The sequence below is a fragment of the Elaeis guineensis genome, chromosome 4, assembly GCF_000442705.2.
Source record: "Elaeis guineensis isolate ETL-2024a chromosome 4, EG11, whole genome shotgun sequence".
NCBI lineage: Eukaryota > Viridiplantae > Streptophyta > Magnoliopsida > Arecales > Arecaceae > Elaeis > Elaeis guineensis.
The window spans coordinates 35,111,353-35,132,689 of NC_025996.2; the positions used below are offsets into that span (position 1 = coordinate 35,111,353).

General features: G+C 34.5%; 1 protein-coding gene and 1 long non-coding RNA gene across 5 annotated transcripts; both read right to left on the minus strand.

Annotated features, from left to right (window-relative positions):
- Positions 1-747: 747 nt before the first annotated feature.
- Positions 748-4,211, minus strand: LOC140856948 (uncharacterized). 2 transcript variants are annotated; one of them, XR_012140470.1, is made up of 4 exons: positions 3,442-4,211; positions 3,225-3,319; positions 1,498-1,736; positions 748-1,347 (listed from the first exon to the last, which is right to left on the minus strand). It is a non-coding gene; the product is annotated as an uncharacterized lncRNA (long non-coding RNA). The 2 variants fall into 2 exon arrangements; XR_012140469.1 differs by having other exon boundaries at positions 758-1,736.
- Positions 4,212-14,898: 10,687 nt separating this feature from the next.
- LOC105037671 (uncharacterized) lies at positions 14,899-17,895 on the minus strand. Of its 3 annotated transcripts, none has more exons than XM_073256296.1 (6): positions 17,738-17,895; positions 17,140-17,497; positions 16,942-17,033; positions 16,025-16,139; positions 15,843-15,926; positions 14,899-15,424 (listed from the first exon to the last, which is right to left on the minus strand). In XM_073256296.1, exons 3-6 carry the CDS (start codon positions 17,013-17,015, stop codon positions 14,987-14,989), a joined length of 711 nt encoding a protein of 236 aa, XP_073112397.1. In that variant the 5' UTR covers positions 17,016-17,033; positions 17,140-17,497; positions 17,738-17,895; the 3' UTR covers positions 14,899-14,986. The 3 variants fall into 3 exon arrangements, with proteins under 3 accessions (XP_073112397.1, XP_073112395.1, XP_073112396.1); XM_073256294.1 differs by having other exon boundaries at positions 16,942-17,040; XM_073256295.1 differs by having other exon boundaries at positions 16,942-17,040; positions 17,140-17,274; positions 17,738-17,877.
- Positions 17,896-21,337: the final 3,442 nt, after the last annotated feature.

Sequence of the window (21,337 nt, forward strand, 5' to 3'; positions counted from 1 at the left end):
TCTGTCGTGGAGGAGGAGGACCTTCTCAAAGTCTCTGCAACCAGTTATTCTGGTGCTTTACGCAGCCTTCGCTGGGGGTTCGCTGGAATAAAAGGAACTACAGAATCTTTCTTGGCAAAAGTAGTTCGATTCCCTCTACAGCCGCGAAAGGACTCACACTCTTCATTGAGTGGTCTACCTTTTGGAAGGATCTGGAACAAGATAGGAAATGTTTCATTACTGTTACTGGATCTCTAGTTGACCTTGATGATTCTTCAATTCACCAGGGGGTTCAATTGTCCATCCGAAAAATCCTGAAGTGATGACCATTTAATTTACTAGAAAAGTAGGAGAGATCTGTGCGTTATGTTACTAAGATTGGAAAATTATGTTTTAGATCCCATTGGTTCTCTGCTCAGCAGAGGCAACATTTGCATCCGAAACTCTCCTGTTCTTCTTTTAATAAAGCTTCAGGTGTTCTTTTAATACCCAACAGCATCAGCCCTCAAATATGGGACACAATATTTGCATCTGTTTGTTGGATTTCATGGAAGGAGAGAAACAAAAGAATATTCACCTTTGAAGCTTTCCTCCCCAATGCTACATACTCATTTCTGCTCATCATGCTTGCCAAACAGACCTCATGTTGTGACGCTTAACTAAATTGGGACTTGACAAAGCTCTTAGAGCTCTCAAACATGGCATGAATGAAAATGTAAGCAGTCACCATCGAAGTTAAGAGATGATCGGAAACACTATAATATTGAGCATTCATTTCATGATCACTTCTCTTACTACATGTCACCTACTCAGATGTCTTGTAATCCCATACACTGTAACATTGCACGTAACATTCTTTTTCTAATAAATCGGGTGGATCTCCCTCCCATTTTCTATCAAAAAAATAAAAAATAAAGCTTGTGGCTAAGGTTTTCTCAGCCTCCTATTCAATCAAAAAAAAAAAAAAAAAGAAAAAATTCAAGCGGAAGTTTGATAGCATACCAAACGACTGAAGGGCACTTTGTACTTTTTCTCCTCTTCCATTCTTCCATGTAATTCTTGAATCGCGCATACATAGTTATTCACATGGCGTTAGAGCTAAGGATTGGGTTTCTTGAATTAGCAAATCACCTTCATCATATTTATGGCTTTGTAATTCAATCTTTAGTTTTAGCCGTATATATCTGCCATGGGTATAGGTTGCTTAGAATGCATTAAAAAGGCTTCCCATTGGCTTGATCATCATAAACACGGTCTGGGGTTGCACTCCAGAATGTCAAAAGCCTTGTTGGTAGGATGCATTAAGAACCACAGTACAATGTATAAGCTGAATTTCCTTCAATTCCTTGGTGTAAACTTTTCTCCACCCTGCAGAAAAGCTAATCCAATAATGCATATTCTGTTGTCATCGGATGCCACTATATATGCTAATGAGACGTGTCTGGAAGGATACTCTGTGCTTATTTCTTAGCATAGGGGACTATAACAAACATTGGATTGTTAGCGAAGGGAGCTCACCTGGTTCATAGAAGGCACATACAAAACTTTCAATTTATCTGAGCTCACCATTCCTCCCAGCCAATATCATCTTCATCATCGCCCGATGCATTAGCTTTGACATTTAGATCAGGCAGTTCATAAGTCCAACTTGCATTGCCCATTTATTATCGCTAAACATCGTTTATGTCATTTACTGACATCTTTTTGAAGATTCTGGTAAACTCCATTTAGTGTAAACTATAACTAGCACTCAACCGCTGCATTACAGAGGTTTAATTGATATTAATAATAATAATTTTTTTATACTATAAATGTTAGTAAATTTAAAAATCAAAAATGCTATAAAAAAATTTGTAGAATACATTCTCTAAGCATTAAAAATAAAATATAAGTTATTTGATATAAAAAAAAAATTACTTTTTTGAATTTTATCTCGATAATTCTAACGCATGAATTCACAAAATAAAATATAAGTTATTTGACATCAAGAGAAAAGCTTTACTTCTCTAAATTTTATCTTAACAATTCTAACGGATGAATTCGCAACATAAAGCTTAGAAGTAATAGAAGAAAGAAATTAGAACTCTTAAAAAAAAAAAAATAAAGAGAGAAAAAAGTTGAGAAATAGATCACACACTGCCATCTATATCACACGTCTTCTTACAAAGAAACGATAACTACTTAAATTGATAGAGAAAAAGACACATTTTTCACAAACCTGAAATCATTACAATAGTGATTTTCCTCCAAATTGATGACCATTTTTAATAGATCTTGAGATAGCTTGTTCTCATGAGTTTTATGCAAGAAGTGTAAGTGTCACAGCAATTGAGGAGCTCTAATTTTTATATAAGCTATAAGATACCCTTTTAAAAGATTCAAAGTAATCTCAACAATGGAATGATATTGCAATTGTACACATCATGCAGAAGGGCGTGCAACAAATAGAAATGTTTGGACCATAACTGTAAAAATTCTGGTGCCAAACCCGCTCAAGGATCTTCACTTATTTTCCCATATATATTCTTCCAAGATTTCCAGTGCCCATATTGCTGCCTACCACTACCAAGATATAGTATAAATAACATTGGATACTCCACTGGAACATTGAAGTGCAATTTACCAAGAAAGACTGGAGAGGATAGAAGTCCTAAGAAGCAAGAAGTTTCAGGGGGTTTTACATTATGTATCTCCTTGCTACCAGTATTTCTTTGATTCTTTGAAGGAGCAACATTTGGTATCTCCTCGGGTGTAAAGGCACTTGGAGGTAGGACAACCAAAAATAATTAATTAATAGTTACACACTGCTAGTTCTCTAGCCTAAGCTTAGATTTAACCTCTTTTGTTTCATTTTGTCGAAAAAACTAAAACCATTTTTTTCAGTCATTATATATATATATATATATATATATATATATATATATATATATATATATATTATATATATTATATATATATATATATATATATGAAATATCAATCTAGTAATTTTTTGGAAAATGCTCGTAAATGGTCAAAGATCCCCTCTTCATTTGCCAAGAAAACCTAAAGCAAAGCAATAGTTCCAATCTGATTCACCCAAAAAAATGATCCCTTTAGAGTTCAGAAAATCCACCCTCTGCCCATAATAGTAAATCCAGCTATCCGGAAACACCAAAAACCCAAGTTACACCATAAAATATGCAAGCAGATGTAAATAACTTAGATCCCTATAAAAGCATGAATAAGTAAGAGGATCATCATACTCTATAGCCGTTGTACTCTTCCTTTCATTTGGGCTGAACTTCTTTCCTCGTCGCCCTAACGTTCACCGGCCCAAGAAACATCTTCAAGAATCAACCTGGTCACAAAACATAATCAAAAAATAAGCATCGACAAATTCATCCATAAATCCAATAAAAATAGTATAAAAAAACCTCTTTTTTCATAAAAAGATGAAAAAAAGCATCAGCAGCAAACAACCGTGAGCCTTGCTCGGAAGAAGCGATATGCCACATCACTGTCACTGATGAGGCATCTCGTCCTATATAATTCTTCATCGATCTGAGCACTAAAGAATGATAATTTTTTTCTTTTTGCAAAAAGGAAGGATCTTTATACAAAGAAGACCAGGGAATCAATCAACGAACAAAATGAAACGGAAAAGCCTCGCCGCATTAGGATAGAGATTTAAGAGGAGATAGGGTCCCTGGAACCTTGTCAGTGATCTTGGGATCGAGAGCAGCATGGTTCTTCTTGGAACTTTTAGACTGCTGTTGGGGCAGGGGATCTCGACGGCCATTTCGACAGCACTCATGGCCAGCAAAAAAGATAGAAAAAATTAACGAAAATAAAAGGAAGGTAGAAGAATTAAAAGGCAAGACCTTTTCCGGCATAGATTGATCATTTTTTTTTTTTTTTTTGCTTTTCATTTATCTCTTTTTTGGAGATCTATGGGAAGGAAAGCACTTGAGGGAGATTGGAGGGGAAGAACGGTGATGATAGAGATGTAGGCGATGGCAGAGACCGGCGGGAGTTGGCGGTGAGGAGGGCAAGGAGGAGATCGGCGTCTCTATTTCTTGGAGATCTATGGGAAGGAAAGCATCCGAGAGAGATTGGACGGGAAGGCCGATGTTGGTGACGATGGGGAGGAAGACGATGGCGGAGACCGGTGGAAGGTGGCACTGAAGAAAGCGAGGAAGAGGTGGGCGTCTGCGAGAGCTCCAAAAGGTTTGAGAGCGCTCGGGACGGGTTTGAAGAAAAAAAACACGCCGCATGGAAAAAAAAAAAAAAACATCGTGGAGAGTTTAACACGTAGCACGTTGAGAGATTATTCCATAAATTCACGTATCAACATAAAATTTTATCGTTAATATCCATTGATCATTTTACTCATATTATATAGATATATATAAAAAAAAAAAAAACAAATGGGTACCAACAATTTACAACACGTTTATAGCCTTGCTCTAAAGAAAGGAGAAAATTTAATGGAATCAACATCATGTCTCTGTATACAGATTTTTTTAGACATTTCCTCTTAGATAAAGAAATTAATTTTCCCATACAATCACATAGCAAAGTACCTACTTCCAAGAAAGATGACCAAGCAGATGTATGTTTATTGGAGTTGAGCCAAATTTCACGCTCCTGACATGATTTTGGTATCTTGAAAAGGAATTTGCCTTCAACAGCGTTCACAACACTCTCATGTTTGACCATACGAGAAGAGAAACATAAAACATAAGTACTCGTCATATCACAATTTGCAAGATAAGGAACATAAATCTGGTGGTGAATCAAATGGTACCTAATCTTTTCAGCAGATTTTACAGTATATGACAATGCCATATGGTAAAGCTGATAAGCCAAAGAGAGAAAAAGAGGGCACAAGCAATCAAGGAAATAAACTAGAAACTAGGGGCCAAACAAGTCGAGATGGACCATAGCATGCTTGATCTTAACCCGGCCTAGTTACATTGGGAATTCATTTTTGAACCCGGACAACTCATAGGCTGATCAGGTTGGTTTGGGTCCATGAAAAAAAAAAGGAATAAAAACTGTCGACCCAATGGGCCACTCAAGATGGGTCAGGATCCAGGATGGCATACATTTAACTCAAATGTTCGGGCCTTGGTTAGGACCTAGTTGAGTCAGGTCCATAGTTTAGGTCGAGCACTTTTAGCAATGTTTTTTAAACCATAAATATAACAATTCAAATTAATGATTGATAAACATTATGAAATACAAGGGAAGGGATGCCAACGTAAATATGAAATTTCATTTAAATAGAACTTTCTTTCTTAAAATTATCTTGAAAAATAAACATTCTTATCATACAAGTTTGTAAATTAAAATTTTAAAGAACAAATAATTTATACACTTAATAACCTTGTAAAATAAGAATCCAGTGTGACAAACAATGAATGCTTAAATAAAAGCTAGAGGGGATAAGAGTAGGCAGGTTGCTAGGGTGAAAGGAGAGCAATAGTTAGGCGAGGGTTCGTTTCACAAAGAGCTGTTTTTGGCTTTACAGGATGAAGTGTGCTAGAGCTCACAATAAGAGTGAGAAAAATACACAGCATACCTTCAAGATGAGGCTTCTTAACATGCATGCATAAATTGGCTGATGAAGATAACAAAATGTCTGGAATATTATTTTAAAGAAATAACGTGCTCTCTTCTCACATTTCCATGGATGTTAAAACTTCATATTGGTAGATCAAATAACCCGTTACAACAAGCAAAGGCATCACAATTACTTGTTATATTTACATCTTATATATATATTTTCGCTTATACTACCTTCAGGCATAAAAACTAGAAACAAAGCCCGGAAGTTGATCGATATGATAACCAGCATAAGCCGCTTGCACCTCAATGGTCATAACATGAGGGCAGACTAGTAGTGATTCAAAAGCCAGATTGCAACTATCCTAATATTTTCTGAGGAGAAGTATACTGTTCTATTTGACCACAAGACCATCGGTCTATGTCACCTCGCCGAAATTGCTTCCAGTGTCACTGGAAGGACTGCCATAAAGCTTGCCAACAATTAAAAGTGGCAGTTGCTGAAATCCAGCTAAAGGGCGTTTGCTCATCTCTTCTGAATTCTAATGATAGGATAACAGTGAAATTTCCACTATGCCACCTCACTTGCAATATGATCTGTAGAAGTGATACTTATTTATGATGTAATAGGAGCAGAACAACAAGTCAATGTGATTGTGTTGATATGGGAGATTGGCACGCATCAGAGGTAGCAGCATTACTGCTTCGCCTTCTAGCTGGTTGACAAAATTCCTCAAAAAACCTCTGCTGATGATCGTGCATTCGGCAAGAAAGCAACATACAAAATGGGAGGCAACGACGGATGGGCAGAGGATTGCTACAATCGTGCATTCGGGCAGAAATAACATACAAAATGGGAGGCAAACTGGCTATATTGTTTGGGATTGTTGGAAAAGTTGTATGTCGATGATTAAAAGTATAAACACTCAAGAATTAAAAAAAAAAGCGGGAAGGATGTACTTCAATTCTCACATTTTCTTTTCCAGCTTAATTTTTTTTGTTTATATTTTATTTTTATTTACTAAAATATAAATCTTAACCATGCTGATGCGTTAAAAAAAAAATCATGCTGATGTGTTAGACATGCATCTATGTAAAATTTATTGGCCCGGGTGTATAATTTTATATTTTTTGTCTTAATTATAAATAATATTGGGTAAGGATTAATATATATCCTTAAAATTCGTGTTTAATATCCGCAAAATGAGTAATGCTAAGCGGATCCAGTCACGTGCGCTCAAAGATTTCAACTTTGTCATGTTGGCACATGAAGGTCGTTCTAGGATCGTAACTATTGCACTATACGAAGGATGGTTAATAAGTTGTTCAGAAATGATATTTTTTAGGAGACAGGTCTACTGGCACTGGTGACGAGATTGTGAAAGCGCAGCATCACATGCACCAGCCTAGTATCATCGTAGTTGCAGTCGTCGCTGATGGCCAGCCTAACCACTTTCATGGGCAAACGTGCACGTCACGAGTGGCCCAAAGTATTTCGAATACAAAATTTTTTTTTTTATCTACCACTCTCAATTAAGAAAAAGTATATCATCCAATCATATTGGACCACATAATATAATTAATAATAAAATAAATATTTAATACTGCTCAATTTATTTTTCAATTTTTTTGACGAAAATATCTTCTTTCTTCATAAAATAAAAAAAAATATTATTATTTTCTGATATCTTATATGACTCTATATGAATATATATATAAGATCCTGAAAAATATATATGATATTTTATATCTTTATATAATACTATATTGATTATTACGATTTTCTGATACCTTATATAACTGTCCGAACAATATATATGACTTTCTGTGAATATTATATGACTTTTCGAATAATATATATCACTTTCTATATATTTATATAATATCTTATTGGTTAGTATAACCAATAGGAAGTCATATAAGGTACTAGAAAGTTATAATAACTACGAGAAGTCTTATATATTATTCAGCATGTCATATATATTGTTCAAAATGTCATATATATTCATCGAAGTCATATATATTGCTCAGGATGTCATATATATTCACAGAAAGTCATATATATCATTCAAGGTATCATATATACTCATAAGAAGTCAGATAAGGCATCAAAAAATCATATATATTGTTTAAGATGTTATATATATTCACAGAAAGTCATATATATTTTTCAGAATGTCATATCTATTCATAAAAAATCATATAAGGTATCAGAAAACCATATATATTATTTAGGATATCATATATATTTATAAAAGTCATAGATATTGTTCAGGATGTTATATTTATTTACAGAAAGTTATATAAGGCATCAGGAAATAATAGTACTATTCTTTTATTTTTTTTTATGAAAGAAAATGATATTTTCGTCAGAAAAAAATGATAAAAAAAGCTGCACAGTATTAAATATCTGCTCCATTATTAATGGCGCTACATGGCCCAATATGATTGGGTGGTGTGCTTTTCTCCACCAGGGGTGGTAGACAAAGAATTACTCTCAAATACAAAGATTTAAAATTTACTTTCATAAACTTATTTAATCATATTTACAATGAAAATAGAAAAGAGTTTGCTATCATGGTAATAAATATAGAAGTGCTGCTGTGATATGCTTGATCACAATATTTAAATTCTCAAATAGAATATTTTTAGAACCTTTTCTAGGACTAACTTTTCATCTTTTACACCGATCATGAGGCTGTGTTTATGTCATAATACCAATCGCTAGAATTTGAATACATAACATTTGTTTAGTTCCACATTACAGCCTATCCCCCTATAAGAGTAATTCTTTATACACCGCGTGCGGTGTAGAAAAAATACATTACCTCATCTGATTAAGCCATATAGCCATCACTTTAAAATACATATTTAATATCTGCAGTTTTATTTTTTCATTTGAAGTATTGAATGACGAACATGCTCCTCCTCTTGTGAAAAAATTATGATATTCTATAACCATATTATGACTTTCTGCTGTGCAGGAAATCATAATTTGGCCACAGGATGATATAAAGAAAAGAGGAGCATTTTCATTATTTAAAAATTTCATAAATTTTTAATGATAAAAATATCCTTCACTCTTTATGTCTTCTGAAAGAAAAATTATGATATTTTTTGTGCAAAAAGTTATAATTTGAATATAAAATGTCATAATATGACCGCATGATGTTATCATTTTTTTTTAGAAAAAGAGAAGCATTTTTGTCATTCAAAATTTTAAACAAAAACGTAGCACTGCAGGCATTAAATGTATATTAAAAAATAATGGCGGTGCATTTTTTATACACTGCATGTGGTGTGCAAAGAATTTCTCCACCCAATAAATATTCAAAAAAATGAAATGGCAGTTCTAACTTTATTTTAGAATTTGAGGGGGTGCTTGGTAATTAGAGGGAATGGAGGTCTAAAATGAAAATCGGAATGAGTGACTTCCATTCTAGTTGCTTGATTGGAGGGAATCTCATTTCGATTCTGATTTTGAGATGAAATGGGAATAGTTCAATCTACTTAAAACTTAAAACCTGCTCTTTTCTATGGATTCAAATTTTCATTCTGATTATGATTCTTGTCATAAACCAAAGACTTCAGGAGATTTATTCATTCCGATTTTTATTTTAATGTATTTTGATTTTGATTTCAGTCGTAAATCAAGCACCCCTAAATATTATATGATTGCTGAATACCTATCTTGAGGGGAGCTTTCTTTTTCAATAGTTGAGACGATATCTAAATTTTGCTTTAGAAAAAATCAGGGACATGGAAACATATCCCAAAATAATAATATTTTTTTTAATTTTTATTGTTTACTTAAATAGTTCAGGAGAAACTTTTCTGGTGTACGGTAATATGGGAGAATGGATTGACGTAAGACTTGAAAAACTTCCTACATGAGTGAGTAATGAAAGGGAGAAAAAACATTCATGAAGGCAACGACGGTAGTGCCGCTGCACGTCGTCTCGGTGGGAACTTTGCGAATATCTCCAAAGCATGGCACATGCTCCATCCTTAGCGTGTGGAGCACCACTCCACGCGTCATTAGTCGTGGATTAAAGCTCACCAAGTCCCGATGAGCTATCAACTTTGACTTAAAAGAATAAAACGACAATATAGTGGGCATCAAATTCCTCCATATAAATCCTTGAAGACAATGAGTGACCTCCTTTGCAACCCCTAATGCCTACCTTTTCCATTTCAACTTTTTCGAAACAGCATCCGCGCAATGTCAAAAGCGTGACAGCATTTGTCAAAGTGATTGCAATTTACAACAGTACCAAAGCCTGAGAATTCATACTCCTCCGGAAACTCCGGCATTGATTGCGGGAAGTTCCCCAAGTCTGGCATCGGAAGAAAATTACGTTACAACCGTGCCTGTGGAATTCCTCCTTTATAAATCCTTATAAAGATGTTGACCAGAGGCCTCCATGCAGAAAGGTAAGTCCGACAATAGATGCATATCAAGTTGTTTCATCAGGAATTCATCAGCTGAAAACTTTAGGCCTTGTGAACTCCTCTAATTGGATAAACTCTAAAAAAGTTGTTAGACTAATTCACTTGCCATTTTATGACTGGACAGGCACTGGTGGCACCTGCTGCGTTAATAGCACATAATGCGGGTGTGGAGGAGAAGTGGTGGTGGAGAAGATTAAGGGTAGCGAGTGGGAGGTTTGGCTACAATGCAATGGCTGACAAGTATGAGAATCTGTTAGAAGCTGGTGTAATTGACCCTGCAAAAGTGACAAGATGTGCACTGCAGAATGCTGCATCCGTTGCTGGAATGGTCCTAACAACACAGGCCATTGTTGTGGAGCAGCTCAAACCAAAGGCACCAGCGGCTGAAGTGAACCACCTGGTAGTCTTTCCATCTAAGCACTATGCCCTATTTGGTCTCCCAAAATTAGGTTAGATGTTTCAGAAATCACCAACATAAGGATGGAGTGAACTAGAAAAGAGACAATATTATTGATTATTTTATTATAAAAAGAATTATTCTGCATCTTCATAAAATAAGGATGGAGCGTATATATTATGAAACTCATGATTTATCATAAAATAGTGATTCTATGAATATTTTTATACGAATTATTTATTTATAAAATATAAACTATCCATATTTATGAAATTTATATTTTGTCATGAATAAAATAATTTCATGATTGTTTTCTTATTAAAAATTGTTTATGGATCATGAGCTCTATAAAATTAGTTAATATCTTATTTATGCATGATTAAAAAAATATGGTTCGATAAAATATTATTTAAAAATATTTATTTTGAAAAAATATAATAAAAGACTCTCAGATAACTATATATGATGCTTAAAAGTGTGGAAGATCGGCATCCAAAGCTAGCATCCATATGACCTACCAATAGATAATAGTTGTTGGCATATGGTCCTATTAATGGATAATAGTAATTGGTATATGATCCTACCAGTAGGTAATAATAATTGGTACAAAATTCTATTAATGGATAATAATAGTTGGTATTTTATTTATTACAGTCCTATCATGAGTATAATAATAACCTTCGCATTTAGTCTGAGAGAATTTTTAAGAATTATGATATGATAAAATGATAGATGTATGACTTTATTTATGAAATTAACATAATTTATCAATTTGTTTATGCAATGCATTGGAAACCATGTTTATGTAAATTGTATGATTTATACATATATAAGATTATGATTGATTTTTTATATATTATTATGATAAAAGTTTTATCTTCTAATATAATCATCTTCACTAAAAGATTTATTGATGCATGTACAAACTTATGCTTGATCTAGTAAGATAGTATAAGATTTACTTACTAAGTTGGTATATATCTTCATTTATCTTTTTCTTTTATCGAGTAATAAGGTTAGCAATGATGAATGATTTAGGCTTGAGGATCTGTACTAGCAAGTTTGAAAACTATTAGATAATTATAGACTTGTAGTCAATTATTTTTATAAATTTTGAGATCTGAATTTTGATATTTGATATTGAATTTAAATACTCTGAACCAGTTTTGATTTAGTTACTAATTAATGAACGGTTGGAATTTAGCCTCTTTATTATATTCATCCGTGATAATTTTTTTATTTTACTTAAGATTATGATTGATTGGTTTTGTATTGTTGAATGTTGGATCCTTCAGTAACATGATCGTATTATGTCTTGGCTTTGGAGGATAACCAATATCATTGGATCAGAAATGTTCAATTAACCTATTTACATGTTCAGTGCTAGCTACTAACATTGGTTGATGATTTGATTAGAATATTACATTTTAAATATTATAAAAAATTTAATATGAGATCTGAATTTCCTGCTTGGTTTCAAAATCACACCTATTTGGATACACTGCGACGACCTGAAGCTCGAATTTCAGAAAACATTCCTTCACGTTGTGGAATTTTGATATGTGTGAGCTCAGTGTACCTCACAATTGCATGAAGGGACAACTACTTATTCCACTGGGACCTCAGAGGTACAGCATTCTTGATGTGAGCTCCAACTGCCTTTCTTGGGGTCCATTGCCTTGTCTGAACTCTTCTAGCTTGGATCTCATAAATAGATGTAGCAACTCTTTTTCAGGGCATATTCCTTCGAGCTTTTCTGAATCTGACCTTACAGTACTGTCTTTATGCCACGATCATATCATTGGTAAAATCCCATAGTTCATTTGTAATTTGACTTCACTGAAAGTTCATCTGGAGTGTTTCCAGATTGCTGGAATAAACCACAACCAATTTCCAGATGGTAATCAGATTCATTGAGGACCACTTCGGAGGCAACGCCCTGCTAGCAACTCCCAATCAAGAAGAATAAGATGGAGATGGAGTCCCTGAAATGATCAAATAGGCTGTCAGATTGATTATTGGGATTTATTGACAAAAAATGCGATTATGTTTGTACAGAATTAGCAATAAACTTTGCCAAGCAATGTGATTTCTGATGAACTGATACAGATTATGTCGAAATTACTATGTTCGATCGTCACTTTTTACTTGAGGTTGGGTTTGGATGCCTAGGCATAGCATGCAAGCAATTAATTTTTTAATGCCCCGATAAGTTATCACTGCGTACGTGGTGTGTGCTGGTGGTTACAGGGCAAATTTGTTAAGCTGTTGTTTGTGATCTGAGCATAGCTAGCCACTTTGTCTTAGTCTAATAGATATCAAGACAAGGATAAATATCTTTTACCATAAAGGGATTTCATCTTCAACATCAATGCAGCTTCATATATATTCTGCTTCGCAAGTTCACTAAATTCCTTAGTTTCACACATAATAGGATATTCGTTCTTATTTTATCATCTGATTCTGATAGATGAATATAACATCTCCATGGAGGGTGCCAACTAGAATAGTTGGTGAAGTCATTAGACTTGGTATCAGTGACATGGTTCAAGTCAAGGCTTATTGATTCATCTATGTTTTCTCCTATACAATTTCTCAAAAAGATGGCTTTTCTTATGATTTGTTTGGATGATTGGATCCAAAATTCTATGAAATTTATGCATTAGGCCAATATAACTGTCAAAAGACATCGGTTCTAGGTATCTATAAAGATAGATTTAACCTAGCTGATAATCCAATAGTTTTGTGGTTGTATTGGTCCCACCTATTAGTCGATAGGATTTTGGGCTCAATCATCTAAACAGACCCTCAATAGATTAGGGTTATTGCTTTTATATGGTAGAATGTATATAATGCTAGAAGATATCACAATGGTCTATTAAAACATACTCGCACTAGTAGGATTGTTTAGTGTTAATGTGGCTTGAATTTTGGATATCTTTTATAGGCTCGAACTATGACCCAATCTGAAAAGCTCGCGTTGCGACCTGAATGAAATATTTTGGGAGGCCTGTGGTGGTAGCGGAGGGCATGGGCCAATCTCGGCAGTTTTGTGAGAGAGGTTTGGGAAATCAAATTGCCGCTAGGGTTTGGAGAGTTTTTGAGTGATTGTATCTCTCTTTTCATCATAGTGGAATTTTTCTCTCGTGTCTTGTCCGTGGACGTAGATTTTTTCAGCCGAACCACGTAAATTCTGTGTTTGTTTTTTCTTCTCTTCTTTATTTTGTATGATTGTATGAATCTGTGTGTGCTCTATATTTGTGCTTGCTATAACATTTAGGAATTTGTAGAAATCTTGATGTTACAAAGACTACTTGCAAATTCATGATTTCAGCTTGTTCCACACGTCTTTAACCATGGAAAGCCCACCAAGCCTGGGTCCACCACCATCATTGACTTGAGGAGAGGACGACGACCGGGCATGGCATTCTACAAAGATGCTGATGAAAGGCCTTCGTGCACTACAAGAAATTTAATTTTTTGCGACGAAATTTTTTCGTCGCTAAAAATCTTATTTTCGTCGCTAATAGTATTTGCGACGAAATATATCGTCGCTAAAAATTTGTAGAGAAAGCCTCGTAGCAAAAGACCTTAGCGACGAAAATATTTTATTTCGTCGCCAAAAGTAGTAAACCCAGACGACGAAGTTATGTACTGTATTAGCGACGAAAATATTTTGTCGCAAGAGCTTAAATTTTCGTCGCTAAAATTGCAACGAAAAAAAATTTCATCGCTAAATATTTTGATTAAAAAAAAATTTTTCTTATTTTTTGTGACGAAAATTAATTTCGTCGCAAAACTTAGCGACGGATTTCGTCGCAAAATAATTTGTCGCAAAAATTTCGTCGCAAAAATTGCGACGAAAAAAATGTTCGTCGCTATAATTGCGACGAAAGAAAATTTCGTCGCTATAATAGCAACGAAATAAAATTTTCGTCGCTAAAAGGGCGACGAAATAAAAAAATTTCATCGCTATAATTGCGATGAAATAATAATTTCGTCGCTATAATTGCAACGAAATAAAAATTTCGTCGCAAAAAGTTAAATTTTTAGCGACGAAACTTTTTTTCGTCGCAAAAATAGCAACGAAATAATTTCGTCGCAAAAATTGCGACGAAAAAAAAAGTTCGTCGCAAAAGTTATAATTTTTAGCGACGAAACTAAGACTTTCGTCGCTATAAGGACGACGAAATAAAAATATTCGTCGGCATAATTGCGACGAAATAAAAATTTCGTCGCAAAAGTTATAATTTTTAGCGACGAAACTAAGACTTTCGTCGCAAAAATAGCAACGAAATAAAAAATTTCGTCGTAATGAATAATAAATGTTTTACTTTTTTGGGTTCACAAATTTTTTTGCGACGAAATTAATATTTCATCGCTAAAATAAATTTTGGATAAAAAATTAATTTTTTATTAATTTTTCAAAAAAACCTGCTCAAATACAAATTATCTGATCAACCATATTTTAAATAAACAGTATGTTAACACAATAAAAATATTCTAAGTCAAAAGACCAATTTCAAATAACAAAAAGTTTCATAACCATCTTTGTCATATACAAAAATATAAGTCCATACACCATTTTAAATTTAAAATAAGTACAAACTAAGTATGATCTGACTCATTGGCCTCATTCCCTCCTCCAGGCGTCGATCCCTGACCCGATACGTGACGCGATGGTGGTGCAGAGGCGGCATCATGTGACTGTAGAGGTGCTAACTCAGAAGCATCAATACCGAGCCGTTCCGCCACCGCAGCTACGATCCTCTCGAGCGTCTGACTACGATTCATCCAGTAACTAATCTGATCTTGCATCATGCTCATGGATGTCCTAACTGCCTCTGGCACCGATGCATCATCAGACCGGCCGGATGACGAACTGCATGATTTTTTGGACCGCATGCTATGACCAGATCCTAGCTGCCGCCCGAGGACGGTATCCAAAATCGTATCATCTGTCATCAAACAAACCTGCTGCGATCCAGTATCACCATCAGATCCCACCTCCCTCGTCGCCTGCTCTCTCAATTCTAACATTTTTTCCTTCACAATAAACAAAATAAAATCAAAACCAACAAGAAGTAATATTTAAACTTTATAATTAAGAAATTCTAAGTGTCAGCTCATATTTTAGAGTATATGGAACAACCTTCTCACATAGTATTCTAATAGCCCTTGCCATAACACTTGAGACTTTTCTATGACAATTTTTATTTTTGATCAATTGAGTTCAAAGATTCAATTCATCAGGACCATCATTCACTTAGATACAACGCATTTACCAACCTATCTGATTTTTCCTCTTGGTCGGGAGGAAATTAAAATCACTCATGATACACACAAATCAGATATGTTTTCACATGTAAATGGGGAAAGAAATTCAACCAAAGAAAGCTACAGTAACTCTAATAAAACCAACCACCCCATGTCCTCAAGCAATAAATTTAGATTAGATACTTACACTGATAATCCCCCTCACACCTGCTTCCTCCCAAGCTTCACGGCATGCTGCTTCATCTGCAGTCTCATCATTCTCCCATCCACCCTGATGGCCAAAAAATCATCAACTCTTAAACTTTGTCGGAGAAAATTAGTATACTTTCAAGATCAAACTTTAGAAGCAAACGGAACAGGAAGTTGCACCTTTGGGAAGACAAGATCATCTCGATTTGGTGAAGAAATCATGAGAACTTCCAGCCTATCTATCAAATTGCCACTGTGAGAATCTGTGTCTGCCTTGAGTCTATAAGGAATGCATCTGTTTCCACCACATGAAACAAAGTTAAGAAAATGAATAAGAAAATTAAATTTTGGACAATTATACTAGAAGATCCAAGATAAGTCATATGTTCTCTAAAGCCTAGATTGACAATTTATATGGTATAAAACACCACCTTATAACATAGTCCGCCTGATCCACAACCAAAAAACAGTATCCCGCATACTTGCTATAGCCAACGGATCAAGAATATCTATTTAATTGCAGCTATTTGGCACCACTAGTTGAGATAAAAGACGCCATTAAATTCCTACTCAGGCATCAAGCTAACTTTTCCTACACCGATACCTAAGCTGCTTCTAGTTAGATATGATCATGGCTAAAATTTCCGTCCAATAGAACACAAATATGAATCCCTCCCAAGCATTTACTACGTCATAAGATGTCATGTAACACTCTAAAGGGATCGCAGCAGAGACCCCAGTATATAAAAACCTAACAAGAGGTCATTGGCTATCCAATTACTTCTTCCTGTACCGGGGCTTATGCAGTCTGATGTACCATCTTTGCATGCGAACACATCAGGTGATCGAATAGTTTAGCTTATTAAAATGGTCTCGTTCCTAAGTCCTAACATCACCATTTACATCATATCCATCTGTTTATTTTAGGAATTCTGCTATACAAACATCAAGTGGAGAGAAAAATATTTACCTCTCCTGTTTTTCAGACATTAGCACAGTTTGGTCATAGGCATCAAATGCAAACCAAGATATTCTGATAAAAATAAAATAAAAATCATGTTTTTAGAGGAATCAGCCAAGGTAAAAAAGCATAATACCCTGCGACAAGCCGGAAATGACCTTCATAACGCTGCTGAAGGCGCCCCTTCCGAGCTACCAGAACCGACGACATACTTGGGCGACCAAAAAGCTGCGAACTTTAGAGAAGACACGGCAGCAAGCAGATAGAAACAGATGAGAAGAGGTTAACACATAACAAATCCAAGTATAAAAACGTGAGAGAAGCTCTGTTTCACCTGAGATATCCCCAACTCTCCAATCCCAGAAACAGAGCAACAGCCTCAGAACCTCCACCCCACGATCCGGAGCTCCATTCCCTCTTGGAAACCCAACCAAACACACTCTTTACTCAAAAGGATCACACCTTTCCCCTTCCAAACGGCATTCCAAATAAAGAAGAGAACTGTGAGAGCGAGTAAGGAAAAGGGAGATGGATCGCCGAATCCCAAAATCTCAAGCAAACGCTAGAGAGATAGAAGACGAGCAGATGGGGGCTTCTCCAAAGCCGACCACCATATGTCGCTGCTGCCGCTTCCCGCCGAATTTAATGCTTCCCGGGTCAACGAAACCGCCCAAACGGCGGCTGCGGCGGCCCTACGAAAACAAAAAAAAAAACACAGACTGAGAAAGGGAGGGAGAGGCCAGAGAAGAGGGATTGGAGGGAGGCGGGAGAGAGGGTGGCGAGGCGGGAGGGAGATGGCCGGCAAGCTGGGAGGTGGGCTCGATCAGCGACGGGGGGCGGGCTCGAGCGGCGACGGTGGCGGGGAGGGAGGGCTCGACGGCGGTGGGGAGGGAGAGAGAGAGAGGATGGTGGCGGGGAGGGAGAGGACTTACCGGGAAGACGACCGGCGACCGGGGAACGACGACTGTCGCCGGAGATCGGGGAGGGAGAAGATTTGGATGACCGCGGCGGAGATCGGGCCGGGAGGGAGATCAAAAGATTTTTTTCAATTAGGGCAGAATATACCTTCGGTTTTATTTTTAAGTAAAATATATTTAGCGACGAAATAAATTCGTTGCTAAAAATAAATTTTCTGTCACCAAAAAATTTAATTTTTTGCAACAAAAATATTTTCATCGTAAATGATTAATTTTTGGCAACGAAAATTTAATTTCGTCGCAAATGATCGAAAAATCAAGTTTCTCGCAACGAAACAAATATTTCATCGCTAAAAATTAAATTTTTGACGACGTAATTATTTTCGTCGCAAAAAAAAATTTAGCAACGAAAAATTTTTTCGTCGCCAAAAAAAAAAATTTTTTGCGATGAAAAAAATTTCGTCGCTAAAAATTAATTCTAGCAACGAAATTTAAATTTTCGTCGCAAAATATTCAAAAATTTTTTAATAAAATAAAATTTAGCGACGCAATAGTTTCGTCGCTAAATATAAATAAAATTGGTCGCAAAAGTCTTTTTTTTTTAGCAACGAAAAATCAATTTCGTCGTAAAAAATATAATTTTTTGGCGACCAAATTTTTTTTGTCGCAAAAAATAAATTTTTAACTACGAAAAAAAAAATTTCGTCGCCAAAAAAACTATTTTTTGCAACGAAAAAAAATTTCGTCGCTAAAAATGAACTTCTAGCAACAAAAAAAAAAATTCGTTGCAAAAGATATAACTTTTTGCAACGCAATTTTTTTCGTCGCAAATACCTAATTTTTGGGGACGAAATTTAAATTTCGTCGCAAAAGCCTACTTTTTTGCGACGAAAAATATTTCGTCGCTAAAATTTCGTCGCAAAAAATTAAATTTCTTGTAGTGGTGCAACCTCTCATGAGCTACCTTTTTCTAACTTTGATTTCAATACTACATGGCTATGACTATTTACATTGAAGGCTGGGGAAGGTGGTCTCCTATGTAGTCTAGCTAGTTATTAAAATCATTAGGCCATCCTAGTTCTCAGAAAGATAGAGACTTTTCCATGGAGAAGTAAACATTGCCCATTTAATGTGCTGGGATCATTAATTATTTGTGTGCATCAAGGTCTATAGAGTGTTGGGAGCCATCATGATAGTCCTTTATTAAAACAGACCAGTAGGATCGTCCTTGGACTTAGATTTATTATGTTTACGACTTTTGTGGTAGAAATCTTGGTATCTCAAAGAGTACCTTGTGATTTCGTAGTTCAAGCTTGAAATGTTTAAAATAGTTTCAAAATCCGAGCTTCGACAAATTTACATAAGATATCAACGTAGGTTTAGATGACTGTCAAATAGTGACTTTAAACTCACGAAGTTGTGCTAGATTTTTTTTTTTTTTTTTATTCGCTCGCATACTGCATAATTAATATCTTAAGTACTAAACATTTGGGGGTTTTTCCCAATTGCATTTTATTATCTAAAACTTTTGCCCTAGTTCTTAAGTTTCAGCTCTTCCGAGCTTTTGAAGTTTTTTCAGAAGCTTCTTATCCTGTGCTTCTTTTCCTCTAGGGTTGGACAAAGAAAGGAGTCAGTTATCATGCTTTTATTAGCATGAGACCGCACTACGTTGCGGGCCTTAACAAATAAAAGGCAGAGTCAAAAAAATTCTCAATCTTCGATGCCTTCAGAATATTTATCCAAACTGCATAGATATCAAAAAAAAAATATTAAAAATATGATCAAATTAATAAAAATTTTATCAAAAAAAATGAGAAAGATAATAGCAAAGTACTTGGAACGTAATTTTTTTATTGACGGCATTGTTGAGATTAGGATTAGGATTAGTGACGGGCAATAATTATAATAAATTATTGAATTAGTATTACAATTACATATTGCACCTATCTTTATAAAAAGAAAATTAAAAAATTCATAAACAATAATAAAAAAATACGTAGATAATTAAATTCAATCAAATCCTATATATATACATGTATGTTTATATATGTACATATCTATGTATATATATGTGTGTATGTATATGTATATATACATACCTAACACAAAACCCAAACCATCATCTACCATCATAACTAATTTTTTAAATTTATTGGCAACATGTATATCCTCTAAATTGTTATATATAAATATCCAGTGCAAAACCAAACAAAAGAGGAAAAAATAACAAAAAATATGACAATTTACTTATAGTAAAATTATGAGGATGCCTGCATAGAAATTAGTTTAAAATCAATCCATCATACAATTTTCATGTGGCCATCTGCATATTTCTTTATATTCCATTGGTTTTATGCATCCTAGACATATAGTTTTATTGTGCATCTTCCTTTTTAAAAACCTGAAACCTAATCCCACTACAAGGGCATTTATAAGAAAGTAGATTATTAGCGATGGCTAAATGCCATCGCTAATAATCATTTCTCATCGCTAATACTATTAGCGATGGATTGCCGTCACTAATAGTTCATCGAAAATAATATCGTCGCTAATTATTATTATTAGTGATGGCAAAAATCCAATCACTAATACATATAATTAGTAATGATATTAATTAGCGACAATGATACTGTCGTTGATTTTTTATTTTAATTTTTTTAATAAAAACTATTAACAATGATATTTTCAGTTGCTAATACCATTGCTAATAATTTTTATTTTATTTTTTTAATTAAAATTTTAAAAACTATTAACGACGATATTTTCTATCGCTAATGTCATTGCTAATAATTTTTATTTTTTTAAAATACGTAATTAAATTTTTTAAAATCTATTTTAATCACAGTAACAAGCAATTATATTTTTTAAAATCTGTTATAAATAAAATAATAATTATTTATAATAATCATAAATATAAAATTAATTATATTATATTAAAAATATAAATTATATAATTTTATAAATTTATACTGCTTTACAAGTATCAAAATGATATACATATCAAAAAAAATTATGTGAGACCCTCCTTGTCTTTCTCGTGCTCCTGTACATCCTCTCTAATAGCTGGTGAATGAGTACTAGATGTCCTAACATCCTGTAACGAAGAAAAATAAAATATTATTAATAAATTTTTATATAAAAATATATATCGATACAGAGATATATATTTCGATATACTACTTTGATTCTCAAACAGATTATTTTTATATATTTTATTCAATGATATGGAGCTATAGACATCTCTGACCCATAGATTGGATGGTTAGATTAAATTTTTATCCCTTAGATCTCCTCTCCGGACTTAAGCCTAAACATATAAAGCTTTTAAATATAAAAATTTAAAATAAATAAAAAAATTATTAATAGACTTATCTATTGTAATGGCTGTGACAACGAGCCCAATTGATCATGTAGATACGGATTTCCAAAAATCTCAATGACTGTATCATGGATGGCATCTCGAAAGTTTTGATATCGCTGGCTCCAAAGCCTCTACATGACCTCCTTCACATGTGCATCCCCCCACATCTAGGTCGTCAAAGCATGAGAGGAGGACATCAAAGAGTATTGAGTTGCTGGAGGGTCCAAGCTATGGTCGAATCCTATGACTCGGCT